The following is a 15,070-nucleotide window of genomic DNA, read 5'->3' on the forward strand; positions in this document are numbered from 1 at the left end:
GAAGAGTCTCGCACAACCGTTTATCAAAGTGTTTTTATTGGTTTCATTACTCAGATTACGCCCGCAAATCATCAGGAGTATCAGGCTGACGTGACGGATGAGTGACTTTGAAAGCGTCGATCTCAATTAAGGTCTGGTTTAACTTTCTGATGGTAGGGAACTGGGACACATCCACCTTGAACCTTTGGTAAAGGACAGCAGAATGACAATTATAGCATTTTTGTATTGCATAAATATTAATGTCAAGTTAAAGAGACTCGTACCTTTCAGCGTTGTAGACTTGAGGCACAAGACAGATATCTGCCATGGAGATCTAGAAGGGTAGGAGTGATTTGGAAGCATTTAGTTTAAAATTGGTTTTGAAAATTAGTGTTTACAATATCTAAAGATTAATGTTTGTTTGTTTTTTTTCCTCAAATGACAGTAAAGATATTTAGATCTTACTAAACATTCTCAGTGAAAAAAAAAGTTATTTTTAATTAAATTTAATCATTTTTATTTATATAGAGCGGGTTGTACCGAAGCACTGAACCGTATAAAGTAGAAGAATACAATGATAAATAAATGCATGTAATCTAATTATTTCCTATTCATCAAAGAATACTTAGGGGGGAAAAAAGTCATGGTTTCCAAAAAAATACATTAATAATAATGGGAAATGTTTCTTGAGCACCAAATCAGAATATTGGAATGATTTGCGAAGGATCATGTGACACTAAAGACCGTAGTAATTCAGTTTTGACGTTGCAAAAATAAACTACACTCCCCTCCATAATTAAAGGCACAGTGAGGTCTATTCCTTCGTGTTTGCTTGTGGACATTTGGGTTCGACGTCAAAAGATGAATATCGGACGAGAGATTTACATCAGGATCTGACAAACAAAGCCTCCGGAGGCTTCACCAGAGGACTCGAACCACTCATTTCAGCGGTGCGGAAAGCCTGCCAACGTTTGGTGATTTTAAGGCTACGTGCGGTTATTGAAGGCAAATGAGTTGCAACTAAATATAAAGTATTATGCACTTCAGTCTGTACATGTTTTCTGTTCCGACACTTTTGCTCGTGTGAAAAATGAATGGGTTCAAACAAGAGGCGACATCTTCCAAATCTGTTTGTCCAATCCGGATGTGAATAAAAGTGAATACATTTTTGTAAAATGTCAAACCCCAAATGTTTTCAGTCTACGGCAAAAACGGAGATTGGCCTCACTGTCCCAATACTTTCTAAAGGGGAATGTGTAGATTTGACCAATATCTGCTCTATACGCAGGGATTTCTTTCTGAAGCAAGCTTTGAACAGTGGTGTATATCATATACTGCCATCTATATATATAATATTTTCTACTTTGCAGCCATTACCTCATCACCAACACAGTATTTTCCTGCCGTCTGCTTCAGGATAGGCTCCAGGGCTTATAAAAAAATATAAGTTTTGTTACAATGTACAATAAACCTAACGATAACTGGTTAAATATAACTTAATAAAGAAACCTAACTTAAACTGACCCTCGAATCCTCGGGTGATGAAATGTTGAGCCCACTGTACTTTCTCTGCTCCGACTTTCTGAAGCACATATAGATTCTGAAATACAGCATCATTAGAAATGACGGTGTCTTAGTTTAAGGAACATCGACCAAGCATTGCGTTAAAAGCACAGACGTGAAACTCTTGCTCGTGGAGAAGATGTTAACTTTTCCATGTGATCTCTAGATGATGAGCGGACTCTGCAGAAACATTACAGAGCCTCAGAGGGGTGTGTTCTTTGGACTTGTTGCCTTGTGCACCTATAATCATGTCTAACCTGGAGAGGCTGGATCCCGGCCGCGATGATGTCACAGATGATGCGGACCCGAGCCCGCTGCTTTGGGTCCGCAGGCAGGAGGCGGGGCTCTGGACGAGTCTCCTCAATGTACTGGATGATGGCCAGCTGAATTAAATGACAAAAAACTGTGTAATAACCGGATTTCATTGTGCCACAAAGCAGGAGCGTGCACGTCCTTACCGACTGAGACAGGGTGATGCCATCAATAGTGACTGCAGGCACTTGCTGCATTGGGTTTATTGCCTTAAACTGATCTGTTAGCTGTTCCAGACAATAATGTTTTAGATACGGCTAGATGATTATTATCAATTATAAATCAATCAGAGATGTGCATATATACCTGTTGCCCGCCATCCTTAATGAGATTTACAGCTTTTTGCTCATATTCAATGCCTTTCAATGCAAACGCTGCGAATATTAAAACAAATTTAAATTACATTAGAGACAAACACTTGGTAAAGGCTCGAGACAGATGCTGGTAAATAGAATTACCTGATGCATTCAATACTCACCTATCCGGACTCTCCACGAGCAAGAACTTCTAAAATATCCGTGAAGAACAGGCTAGAACAGGATAACAGAACTGGTGAATAATGCATTGCAAACAATAACTTCATTTAAGTTTAGAAACAACATGTTCAACCTTCGCTTGTGTCGCCATGGCATGCATATATCAGGCCAGTTCAGATACTACTGAAGCCACACATGAAAAACCCCACTACTTCGTCAACCAATGAGAAGTATCAACAAAAACCCTCCTCCTGGCTGAGTTTCTCGTGACTAAGCAACTTCAATGGACTTCGGAAGACATCTGGAAATTATTTCGTTAGCGTTTGCGTTAGATGTCTATCGTATCTCATCTCCCACGTTAAAGCATGAGTGCGGGATTTATGCATTTAAGTTACCTTGATTAAACGTGCACTCATACTGGGTTGTTGGTCCTCAAGAACAGACTTTGTTTGAGGTGGATTTATTACCTGCAGACATAGTATAGAAGCTCGGTTTACTAAAGATTCCTTTTTAGGAACCGATTCTTCTTGAGGATTCAGTCGAACTGATTCGCGAGCCATTTGCGATGTGTTTGTTTAGGATGCTGTGAACAATATTGGTAATTAAAAATATGTTTTAATTATTATTTATTATATTTTAAGTAATAATTTTATTTGCATCGTAAATAAAAATACAACTTATTTAATAAAAATGAACAAAGGAACCAACAAACGAACACCACAAGACCGAAATCGTATTCGTAAACAACTGTTTTACAATAAATAAATAAATAAATAAATACATAGTAAAACCGTTAAAAGGGGAATAGTGTTTATATAAACGAACCGTTTGAACTAACCGATTCGCTAAAATGATTCTGTCCTGAAAATACTGTAGTTCAGAGCAAAGCATTTACATGATTTGGCATCAGAACGGCAAGGATTCCACCGACCTTATTTTATGAAGTAAATAAAATGCATCAAAATTGAAGCTAAATAATAATGCGCTTAAAGGTTTTTTGTCGTATGACATAAATTTGTCACGTGCCTCGTCTTTGTAATTAATAATTGACAGGTTTAATGTCCTATCACTTCCTACGCAACAGCACTCGCCAATAATGTGTGCCTTCCAGCAAACGCGCACTACCATTGGACATAACACGAGAGCCCTAACCAACCGATTTCCTGAATTTGGGGGGAGTATTTGACTTTAACACACGATTGGCTGTTTGAACATGATATCCCGCCCACTCTTAAAGTCACAGTAGGAAAAGCGGTTCGTGTGCAGGACTCGGGTCTCGGCGCACGTCCTCTGGCGGGGGTTGGACGCACATTAGGGTTTTGAATACAGCATTAATCTACGAATTCCATCATGGCAGCGACATTAATGCGTTCCCTAGTAAAGAAGAGGGTAAGAAACACAAAAGCACCGCATTTTGCAGTCTTACACGTATTAAGAGTTTGACGTTACGTCGTGTTACGTCAAAGTATCAACTTCACGGTCAAACACCGCGAGCAGATACTTTATTGCACAATGAAAGCAACACTACATATATATAGAAAGTATGTAAGATGTTGTAGTAATTGCAAGAAGCGTGTACCCTGATCACCACAAATATACTACCTTTGTTTTTATATCATATTCGACAGTTCTTATCAAGTTCATAAGCGCTAAGTGCTACTAGTGTTATCATAGTCCTGTGGACTTCATGCACGAATAATTTTGAGCAACAACTTAGTCTTATATGCAATCAGAAAAGCAGTTTATCTCTATCTAAAGAGAGTTACTTTTTTTCATCGAAAGCTGCAAAGCTTCCTTTTTATGCTGATTGCAAACCAAGTTAAATAAATCTAAGTGAACAGCAGTTATAGATGAGGTTTATTACAATGACTGTCATCTGATAATGAACTGCCCCAGACACAATAAAAGAGGTCGTTTAATATTGTACCTGTGATCTGTTTTGCAGGTTCCTCTTCAGGTGGGACGTCTGTGCTACTCGTCCTCCTCTGTGGTAAGTTTTTCGGGTATTTGAGCACAGATATCGTGCATGTTTGTGCTAAAGGTATTTGGGGCTAAGAGTAATATGCGGGATAAAGAAAAGGTTTATCTAATGTGTCAAATACATTGTTCTTAAGTTATTATGAGAGCCAAGCAGATAGTGAACTTTGTATGAATATTGATAATATATCCAATTGTTCTAGGTCGTCAACTGATGTTCAGTAGTGCTCCATGAGCCTTCAACTTGTACACAATGTAAACATCACATGAAACTTTGCCTCCTCATTTCTGAAGACCACTGCACACTACCGCCTCGTACTGAACCTTGCACTGGACTATGACTGACTCAGACCTGACAGCGACACACATCACTCATTCATTCCAGACCTTTATCTCCCTCTTACAAAAGGAATAACACCAATGTTGTCTTGTTTAAAGGTTGAAATATGTTTCATCGCCTAAAACACTTCAAACTTTAAAATGCTATCCCTCGAACACTTTGGGAACTGTTGGGTAGTGCATTCTAGTCTTAAGATGCAATCTTTCGTCTTGGAAAAGTTGTAATTGTTAATGAGTTGTGTTTTGCGTTCGCTTTTTACATGCATATTACATAATTATCTCCGTCCTTTCTCAGCCCACCACCAAGTTGTTCATTGATGGAAAGTTTGTGGAATCCAAGAGTCCAGAATGGTTGGACATTCACAATCCTGTAAGTTCATGCTACACTAACGGACTTCAGTTTAAAACATACAGCAGTTTAACAGATTACATTCATTGACCACACTTAGGCCAAGCTAAACCCATTAGATTAATGTGATCTAAGCACGTGTGATTTGTGCTGATCATCCTGACTAGACGACACCTAACACCTGCACGGCTTTCTTAGTTATTCCATTAGTTACTATGTAAAACCCGCTTTGGTCATTTCTTTTTACATTTTAAAAAATGCTTGCCTGTTGGTTATTTAGTAGGTTACCAATATGCAAAGAATCAATAGAGAAAACATCAACATTTTTAAAGCTTTGCTGTAATCTGCTTTGCAGAGAAGATGCCATAAACTAGGAGAACTGTCTCTGTGATTGAATTATAACGCATGAGCTTTCCTCAGGCCACCAACGAGGTCATTGGTCGAGTGCCAAAGGCCACGCATGAGGAGATGTTGGCCGCCGTGGACTCGTGCTCACGGGCGTACCAATCATGGTCCGAAACCTCCATCCTCGCCCGCCAGCAGATCTTCCTTCGCTACCAGCAGCTCATTAAAGACAATATTGTAAGTCGCTGCTGCATATCTTCAACTAAAATTTAGTTTTTATTTCACTAGATCCTGTTCTTGTTATACTTGTTAATTATGGGTCTTTGTGATTGCACTAAGCTATATTAAAATCATTGTTTTGCCTTAATGCCTGCTGAATGCAGATGTGATTTGATTTGATTCGTGTTTCAGAAAGAGCTGGCCAAGCTGATAACCCTGGAGCAGGGAAAAACCCTGGCCGATGCTGAGGGTGATGTGTTCAGAGGACTGCGTGAGTCTTTCATTCCTGAGACAGTTTTGTAGTTATATTAAAAGCAATTGGAGACATGATTGTTAATACCTAAATGTAGTAATTAAGACGTTAGAATGTAAAACATTATAAGGAATAGTTATTTTCAACCCATACGGACCGCTACGATCATTTTGACTCGTCATTGTGTGCAGACAAGAAGAAAGTGTTTACAGTAAATAACCTTATATAGGAGGCTTAAGCTCCACAAATTTGTGATAATCAAATATTTTTGTGTCCAGTTGTATCTAATCATAACAGACTTAGAAATGTAAAAAATAGACCTAAAAAATGGTTGCTCCATCTAAAAGAAAAAAAGGATCTAAAATGACTTAGTACACCGTTTGTTTGTTTTTTTTTGTTTTATGTATACTACCAAACACTACTCATACCAAAAGTCTGGGATCAAGATTATTGTTGTCATTTTATAATAAGATATGTTTTATGTCCAGAAAATCCGCATGACTTTTAAAAATCCATGTGACAAATGAATTCTAAAAAAAATCAGCTTTGCCATCACAGAAATGAACTACATTTTACAATAGATTAACATTTTAAAAATACATTTTTAATTTGAATATTTTACATTATTTGTATTTTTAAGGTAGCCTTTGGAAGGCACTTTTTTCAAAAACTTACCAACTTTTTTTAATAAGTAAGCATAAGGTTGAAAATAACTTTCTTTATGTGCTTCAGATGAGGTGTTATTGACTGTTAGGGCCTAAGAAAGTCTTTGGCTTTATAACTGTTTGCACGTTTTGTTTGTGTGCCTTCACATTATTTACTCTTCTTTGGTCTTGCAGAGGTGGTGGAGCACACCTGTAGCATCACATCCCTTATGCTGGGTGAGACCCTCCCCTCCATCACTAAAGACATGGACACATACACGTACCGGTTGCCCATTGGCGTATGCGCCGGCATCGCCCCTTTCAATTTCCCTGCCATGATTCCACTCTGGATGTTCCCAATGGGCATGGTGTGCGGGAACACTTATTTACTGAAGCCCTCAGAGAGAGTGCCTGGCTGCACCATGCTGCTGGCCAAGCTGCTGCAGGACGCCGGTGCTCCGGATGGAACGTTAAACATAATCCACGGACAGCACAACGGTATGGAAAACTACAGAAGCAGAAGGGTTATTAATGTCCTGACCACATTATGATCCAGATTCTGAGTGCAGATAACAAAATCATTTTTTCTCCATGTGTTGTTACAGCTGTGAACTTCGTCTGTGACCATCCTGCCATCAAAGCCATCAGTTTTGTAGGCTCCAACCAGGCTGGCGAGTACATCTATGAGAGAGGCTCCAAAAATGGCAAAAGGGTGCAGAGCAACATGGTTGGTTCTGAGCAGGAAGTTAATGTATTTCACAGAAAACAGTGTAGCGTGTGAAAGCCTCAAAAAAAGCAAAGCAAACTAAAGCGACCTCTATTCATTTAAGTGGATAGTTCACCTTAAAAACGCATAAACTTTCACGTTACATTTTGAGAAGTTTGTCATTTTATTGGAACTCCCAAGTAACCAGAACTTAGAATATCCATAAAGGCATCATAAACCGAATCCATGTACTGTAGAATGAGTGGTTAGTCTTGTGAAATGTTCAATTCTTACACTTTCAATCTCATAAATACACTTGCATAGAGCATATGGTAATCATGGAAGTTTGTTGCCCCTTGATTTATATGAATTTGTTTTATAATGACGTTGTAGTCCTTTGGGATTTTCTAAGGTTTGGATAACTGGACTTTCAATAGAGGAACACACACTTCTCTGGTTTCATTCATGCATCTTAACTATTGTTTCAATACTTAATCAGTGCCTTATAGGTTTGAAACAACATTAGTGTGAATTTTTATTTTTTGGTGATCTATTCCTTTAAGATGTCTAACCTTCTTTAAATGAGTAGTTCCATATTGGCTTAATTTCACGGAACATATAAAGTGAGTTTTGGAGAATATCCTGGCCACATTTCTTGGAAGGTAATGAAAAATATTTTAAATAGCACCAAATATACACAGCAAAGGTGACACAGAAGCGCTGCTGAAGTGACATTTAAGTGTGGGACGTCATCATTAGTCAGTATATAAGCAACATGTGACTTATTATATCTATATGGTGTCCTTTTGCCTCCTTTTTCTTAGTATATAGAAAATAATGGCCAGGATCGTTTTAAAAAATTCAGAGGGGTGGAGTAATTTGCTGAAATAGCAATCTTAGATTTTTAGTAGCATGCTTTCAACACTGCAACTTTTCCATTAACAAGCTACTTTGTTGCTTTGATACCAACTTCTCATGTATATCATTTTGCAGTACTTCAGTGGCCAGACGATGGCAGCCTTTGGTTACAAATGAATCTGCACCATTCCTGCGCTTTCGTAACCTCCACAATGAGGTTGCAATTTTAGACTAAGATTCAGGAAATTGGAGATTACACCTTTCATTCTTTATTGCCTTCACAGTTGCCTGACAGACTCAAAGATGATGGGCAGCAGCGTATTACATTAAACTACAGAGAAACATACACTACTATTTAAATGGCTTGGATCCCACCACCTTTGCTCAAACTGCAGATAAACATCACAAGATCCCCCCATCACAATATCTGCCTCATTGCTGTTTGACAAATTATCTTGAATGTTATGCTATTCTATTATAACTGTGTTCTCATTGTACTAGAATTTTTATAGTTTGGTGAAAATGTGGAGCTGCTTCCTTACGATCTTATTTCCTTTCCACCAGGGGGCGAAGAATCACGGCGTGGTGATGCCCGATGCCAACAAAGAGAACACATTAAACCAGTTGGTTGGTGCTGCTTTTGGAGCAGCGGGTCAGAGATGTATGGCACTTTCCACCGCCGTCCTTATAGGAGAAGCACGGAACTGGTTGCCTGAACTGGTTGAACGTGCAAAGGGTCTCCGTGTCAATGCAGGTACTTGAGATCGTTTTTGTGTGTCTCACAAATATGATCCAGTTTGGGCTGTGGAGCACAATAAAGCAAAGGCCAAAATATGTAATAATATGAAATATGTTCAAACTAGTTATCGAAAGTCGCTTAGGTTGGTTGTAATTGCGGCAAACAATTACAGAGCAATAATCCTAAATAGCTACAATGAAACAAAGGTTTGAACCAACTGATATTTACTAAAAAAGTTAATTTGAGTTTATTTGTATAGCGCTTTTTGTGATACAAATCATTGCAAAGCAGCTTTAAAGCAAATTAAGTTTCAACGATCTATTTATATAGTGTAGAAACAATACATTTAACTTACGGCAAAATTTAACCATAATGTTTAGTTCTTAGTTTTAAAAAAAGTGTTTGCTTTTGGGTTTTCTTTTTTTTAACTTCTTATTTAGCAGTTAGTTAATACACGATCTCACAGTATTAACGAATTTGGATATTTGCGTTTCTGGGACCACCAAGACTAGGAAACGCTGCTAATCCAGGAAAACCTATACCATAATGACATTCATTAAATAGAATCTCTCTTCCGCAGTCTGTCCCCGTGTAGAGTTCCTCTGAATTCATTCAGTTTGTTTTATCCCTCTTTTTTGGCCTTTTCGTAGACCACCCATGCCTTCATGACCACACCTCTCCCTGAGCAACTTAAAGCATGTTCAGCTCACCCAGAGGATAGACGCACTATTTGTCTTGGTCATGCCACAAAGCAGAAGCACATTTTGTGGTATAAAGAGGACCAGAAATTAGTATGGGCCGATCAAATGTTTGGAAAAAAAAAATCTGCCGATGAAAATTGTAATTGTAATCAGAGAAGCAAAACCGCAGAAGCTATTCTGAAAGCCTGTAACAGACCTCTAAGACATATTGCCTCAGGGTATCTAAAATTGTGTGTTTAGTCCTATGTGTGTGTGTGTGTGTGTGTGTGTGTGTGTCAGTACCAGTCCTTTTGGTTGCTACCCAGTAAAAAAGGGGTAAATTAAAGGAAAGTCGTCCCCTCTATTCAGCAAAAATCAACAAAACATACATTACAGAAACCATTTCTCTAGGATGTCTAAACGTTTGGTTAACCAACTAAACTGTTGTTTGGAAGACAAACCGCTACATTTTCTGCTAGCTATCCACTTAACTCTACAGTAAAGTAATAATTCAGCAAATTGGTGCATCTAGGTTGTGACCTGAATTACTGACATGAATTCAATCATTTATACGTGATCTGTTTTTTGCTTCAGTATTATCATTGGTTGTGTAGTGAATAGTACTAGTAATTCGTTTAGCATTTGTCACAGTGCCATATGATGAAAATGAAGGATTTCATGATCAAATTCCATTCTGATGCAATCTTATCGCTTTAGGTTGAGTGGATTTTGTAAAAACTCCACAGCTTCTTGATCATGTATGTATTTTTCAGTTTCTTCCCTTGCTTGTTTTGTAAGGTGACCAGCCCGGAGCTGATGTGGGACCCCTCATCTCGCCTCAGGCCAAAGAGCGAGTCAACAGCCTTATTCAGAGCGGCGTGGACGAGGGTGCCAAGGTGCTGCTTGACGGCAGGAACGTGAAGGTCAAGGGTTATGAAAACGGCAACTTTGTAGGACCAACCATCATTAGCAATGTTACGGTGAGAGCCGAAATGCTAACGAGGTTGTACAAGAAGTGTTCGGGTGCTGTATTATGAGCGCTTCCTGTGTTTATTTGTCGCTTTGTTGAATTGCTTGTTGTGTTCTGCAATTGTAAGACATAAATGTAACCTAAATGAATCCCAGTTATGCATGTATTTCCAAATTTTGCATGATTTAGTTCTTCTGTGAAACATCCTGCGAAGACTGTGATGTTGTTTGTCCTGTTTTAATTTAAGCCGGACATGAAGTGCTATAAGGAGGAGATATTTGGCCCTGTGCTGGTGGTCCTGGAGGCAGACAGCTTGGACGATGCCATCAAAATAGTCAACAAGAACCCATATGGAAACGGAACCGCCATCTTCACCACCAACGGCGCAGCAGCACGGAAATACACTCATGAAGTCGATGTTGGTCAGGTGAGAATTTAGAGAGTTTAATATATATACATTTTCAATGCATCAAACTTTCATAACTGGTCAAACTATTTAAAGTGATCATGTGATCAGTGATCATGTCGTTCCAAACCTGTAAGGCCTTCGAAACACAAATTAAGATATTTTTGATGAAATCGGAGAGCATTCTCATCATTCATAGATGGCAACGATACTACATACAGGGGTTGGGCAATGAAACTGAACGCCTGGTTTTAGACCACAATCATTTATTAGTATATATTTAATAGTGGCCAGGTCACTACGTAATCCTGGTGAAAGAAAACGTTTCCTACAAAATCAGATTTAGCCATAAAACCTCCAACACTAAATTCAACCCCTGCATGTACATATTAATAAACATATCGATGCTAATTTATTAAAAGAAAAAAAGAGTTATGTCAGTATCTGATTATATAAAAGCGGACATGCTAGTAAGTAGTCTTCTGATTGGTTGAGCGGCGTTGTGTAATAGTTGAAAATCCTTCTTACATGCCTTTAAAACACAGCACTCATGTGCGAGACGTGAGAGTGCATGCAAGTGTCAGACCTGCGAGAGACCTCGGTCAGTCTGCGACTTCTTATAGACGATGCAGACATGCTGATGTTCACTTATGTCATATTAGGCACCTCCACATGTCATGTAGGCTCTTGACAAGACCATTGTAGGTGAAGTCTTCCAGGCGCACCTCTAGAGCAAATATTAGAACGTGATGTAAATGAAATGTGTAAAATCCCCTTGGCGCCACTCCCCAACCCAAAGCCAAGAAACACGATTTAGATGCAAGTCTTGCCTCTTCAGCGGCCATGTATACACCAAGGGAAGCACAAGCCTTCCTTTAAAAGTCTATGTAAAAACAGTATTTATTTTTTTTCTCATTTGGACTTACTTTGTTTGCCACAGCTTCGAAAGCGTACAGCTGTGACCAGAAAACACGCGCACTACAAATAGTTCACAGCAAATATGTGCTTTTTAATCAAAACAGCACTATGCCAAAATATTTTGCTGGTAAAGCCCGACGTCTTAAATTAAACTCAAAAGGGTTCCCTCGCACCCTGTTGATCTGGTGGTTATGCAAAAACGGCCCCCTTTTTTTACCCGGTTTGTTTGCCCGTGGCGAGCAGCTATGCCGTGTGTTTGAGATTCACATGCTGGAGGACACGGCACGGGACATGTGCTGAGCTGGCCTCCAAAAGCCCCGCATACAAGAACCTCCTTTTTGCTTTTTTTTTTTTTTTTTTTTTTTGCTCTGTCCAATCCCTCACGAGTCACCTTCGGCCAGAAGGCTCAAATTGTGCAACCACATTTTTTTTTTTTTAAAGCATTTCAAGATGCTCTGCCAGTTTCCAGCCTCACCCCAAAAACAAAATGTTTTGTTTAGTTATTCTCTGCATGCATTACTTTTCTCGGCTGGTACACAAACAAATGATTGTGGCTTTCAGTTGTGTGTCCACTGCTTCGTCAACACATTCAATAGAATGAGCTGATTGTTTCACATTTTCCATACACAGCTGAAGCAAAGACGTTCCAGTTTCTTCAACTTCAGATACTTTAAGTATCAGGCTTTTATTTGTATTAAAACAAGTTTAAACTGCTGTTGTTTCACTCACATGTGACCATTATGGAAGAAGGATCTGTTGCTGCTTCAGTTTCATTATTTTAAAATAACTTGAACATACGAATTTTAAATATTTAAATCTACAGAAATGTAAAAAACGCGCAATAATCGTGAAGCCTTTAGATATTTTAGATACGCAGTATTGCCAATGAAATATGAAATGTCATTTAAAAACAAAAGTATGGCATTTTAGGTCAAGCTCAAAAATATTATTTTATGTAGGTTACAGAAAAGATTAAAAATGTCAGCAAATAAACATCCTTTTGACGTGGTGGAGGCAAGTCGCTTTATTTAAAACCCATTTGATGATCAGAAGTTTAATTAAAGTTCTCTTTAAGGTCACTTAGTTGGAGCGGCACTTGTATGCTGAGATTTCTAGGTTTGCATTGAGCAGGGAGACTAACGTGAAGCGGTAATGTATAGAATTTACGAACCATCTCTCCCACATGCTGTCTGGAGACCCGAGGAAAGCATACAGCTTTCTGCGGCAGACAAAAATGCATTTGCGTCTGACGGGTACGCTGTTGTCTTAACTGTCATCAGGGTGTGAGTGTGTCAGATACGTGAGATGCAGAGAACATGACTGCTCATGAGGGCAAACGCAGCTGACCTTCTGTTAATGCTTTTTTTTTTTAATAGATCGGAGTCAATGTACCAATCCCCGTCCCACTGCCCATGTTTTCATTCACCGGTTCCAGAGGCTCCTTCAGGGGCGACACCAATTTCTATGGAAAGCAAGTAAGTATTTGCGACTGTATGTCAGGATTTTGCTAATATAAGAATATTAGACACTAAAATACAGTCATTTAACTAAAAAATGATTATGGATAAGTATATATATAATCATTTTTTATAGAATATTTAAATAATAGAATATTTTGTCGGATGAATGTCAGAACAGTTTCTGCCAAAAAAAAAAAACACTATAAATGTGGATAAGTTTGGAACATTTAAAAATAATAATAATAATAATAATGAAATGGCATTTTTGACTATGTAAAATGCAGAAATAAAGGTACTCAATTCAGTTATACACTTAATAAAAAAAAAGCCAAATCAAAGAAAAAAACCCATTCTACCATGGAGCAAAAAGTAAATAAATAAATTGAGAAATATTGGCCACATCTTTCCCAAACGAACCATCTGAAGTTTAAAATCAGGTCACAGACATGGTCCATTTGCTTTGCCATTTGAATGTTTTGTCTGCCATTTGAGTTTGGCTGTAAAATTTGTTTTGGTATAAAAGTCAGCTGTAGTTTGTCATAAAACAATGACTGACATGTTTTGACACAAGTGGTTTATTGTTCCCGCCAGAGTAAGTTTGCCAGCCACCTGCCATTTCTCATGTGATGTCATTGTCATTTTGAGAGGGTATTAAAAAGAAGATGACTAATCTTGAGTCATTGTTTAGTCTTAAGTATTTTGCTATTCTTTCCATCACAGGGCATTCAGTTCTACACACAGATCAAAACTATTACCTCACAGTGGAAGGCAGAAGATGCTACCCTAAAGTCCCCCGCTGTTACCATGCCAACAATGGGACGTTAAGTATTAATCACTTGTATAAATCCTCAAAATCTTCACTACTTTTAACTACTGTACAGACGGATATTTTCAAACATACTGTCGTATGTAGTTAAATAATTCTGAAAATGTGAATTTTTTTTTTTCTTTCACGAGTTGAAAAAGCGAAATTAACGAATCACGAATTGCTTTAGACCACGGTGTGGAAAAAATCTGTCAGATGGTTTGGCGTGATCTTACCCTGATATAGCTGAGGTTTCTTTTTCAGAAGATAATGACTCCGTTAATGACCACCTGCATTAACTCTGCAAAAAACAAACTCTTCTGAACTGTCCAAGTAGCATACTGTCTTGTTAAATATGAATGTCTATATAAATATGCAACATTTGTGAACTGTTGTCGGATAGAAGATTGTTTTGGGCTGTTTGCCTCAATAAACAAGATGGTTACAGTTTTACCTTTTGCGTTTTTTATGTACGGATGAAAACAGCATAGTTTGAAAGATCTGGGAAATGGACTTTTTTTATGCCAGGCCAGTAGTTGGCGATGTCCCTTTGTGAAGAAACCCTACATGACCTTTCATGAATATGTATATTAATTCGTTTTCGCAAATTTAAGTTCCTTAGTCTACGTGGAAGCAAAAACAGTACGTTTCAAAAACTATCTTTTCTTTCTAACTTTTAAGTGCCATTGTTACATAAGTATATAAATATTTTTCATTTTTTATTTGAGAATGGTGCTGTGTAAACGTTTCCTTTAGTAGCACCATCAATAATTCCAATTATTGAAAGATGTTTATAATTTCCGTCAAGAATATTCAAAATAACTATATCGATGTGAGTATTGTTTCCTTCACTGTACGTGGTGGACCAATCAGAGCAGAGTAGGCTCACGGAAAGGAGGGGTTTAAAAAGAGACTGAATCTTAGAATTGATTCAAACAATCGTTGAATCGTTGGAAAATCGGGTGATATTAAATGAGAAATGAAAAATGAAATTTTGAAGCTTGTGTGTAAAGCTATTTTAGGAGATTCCCAGAACAATATTAGGAACCTTACAAGTGGCATCATAGTGGAC

At 38.2% G+C, this 15,070-nt stretch overlaps 2 protein-coding genes across 7 annotated transcripts; one reads left to right on the forward strand and one right to left on the reverse strand.

The window, feature by feature from the left end:
• Positions 1–19: 19 nt before the first annotated feature.
• gstz1 (glutathione S-transferase zeta 1) lies at positions 20–4,355 on the reverse strand. 5 transcript variants are annotated; one of them, XM_043262672.1, is made up of 10 exons: positions 4,258–4,355; positions 2,726–2,797; positions 2,333–2,384; positions 2,161–2,228; positions 2,001–2,081; positions 1,800–1,925; positions 1,504–1,579; positions 1,357–1,409; positions 264–313; positions 20–182 (listed from the first exon to the last, which is right to left on the reverse strand). In XM_043262672.1, the coding sequence occupies exons 2-10, from the start codon at positions 2,744–2,746 to the stop codon at positions 56–58; spliced, it is 654 nt and encodes a 217-aa protein (XP_043118607.1). In that variant the 5' UTR covers positions 2,747–2,797; positions 4,258–4,355; the 3' UTR covers positions 20–55. The 5 variants fall into 5 exon arrangements, with proteins under 5 accessions (XP_043118607.1, XP_043118606.1, XP_043118604.1 ...); XM_043262671.1 differs by lacking the exon at positions 4,258–4,355 and adding an exon at positions 3,169–3,333; XM_043262669.1 differs by lacking the exon at positions 4,258–4,355 and adding an exon at positions 3,226–3,252.
• On the forward strand, positions 3,565–14,451 carry aldh6a1 (aldehyde dehydrogenase 6 family, member A1). 2 transcript variants are annotated; one of them, XM_043262667.1, is made up of 13 exons: positions 3,623–3,719; positions 4,276–4,320; positions 4,511–4,745; positions 4,942–5,016; positions 5,416–5,577; positions 5,752–5,830; positions 6,652–6,954; positions 7,062–7,183; positions 8,585–8,774; positions 10,238–10,419; positions 10,657–10,836; positions 13,110–13,208; positions 13,914–14,451. In XM_043262667.1, the coding sequence occupies exons 3-13, from the start codon at positions 4,728–4,730 to the stop codon at positions 14,016–14,018; spliced, it is 1,515 nt and encodes a 504-aa protein (XP_043118602.1). In that variant the 5' UTR covers positions 3,623–3,719; positions 4,276–4,320; positions 4,511–4,727; the 3' UTR covers positions 14,019–14,451. The 2 variants fall into 2 exon arrangements, with proteins under 2 accessions (XP_043118601.1, XP_043118602.1); XM_043262666.1 differs by lacking the exon at positions 4,511–4,745 and having other exon boundaries at positions 3,565–3,719.
• Positions 14,452–15,070: the final 619 nt, after the last annotated feature.

The sequence above is a fragment of the Puntigrus tetrazona genome, chromosome 17 (genome assembly GCF_018831695.1).
Source record: "Puntigrus tetrazona isolate hp1 chromosome 17, ASM1883169v1, whole genome shotgun sequence".
Taxonomy (NCBI): Eukaryota; Metazoa; Chordata; class Actinopteri; order Cypriniformes; family Cyprinidae; genus Puntigrus; species Puntigrus tetrazona.

Bases quoted from the DNA above. Each gene is read 5' to 3' on its own strand.
- gstz1 (XM_043262668.1), bottom strand. From the start codon at position 2,890: ATGGCTCGCGAATCAGTTCGACTGAATCCTCAAGAAGAATCGGTTCCT. The intron at 2,385-2,725 runs GTAACTTAAATG...ATCCTGTTCTAG, and splicing joins TGAGTGCACGTTTAATCAAG to CCTGTTCTTCACGGATATTT. The intron at 1,410-1,503 runs GTCAGTTTAAGT...TTTTTTTATAAG, and splicing joins CATCACCCGAGGATTCGAGG to CCCTGGAGCCTATCCTGAAG.
- aldh6a1 (XM_043262666.1), top strand. From the start codon at position 3,681: ATGGCAGCGACATTAATGCGTTCCCTAGTAAAGAAGAGG. The intron at 3,720-4,275 runs GTAAGAAACACA...TCTGTTTTGCAG, and splicing joins GTTCCCTAGTAAAGAAGAGG to GTTCCTCTTCAGGTGGGACG. The intron at 8,775-10,237 runs GTACTTGAGATC...TTGTTTTGTAAG, and splicing joins GGGTCTCCGTGTCAATGCAG to GTGACCAGCCCGGAGCTGAT.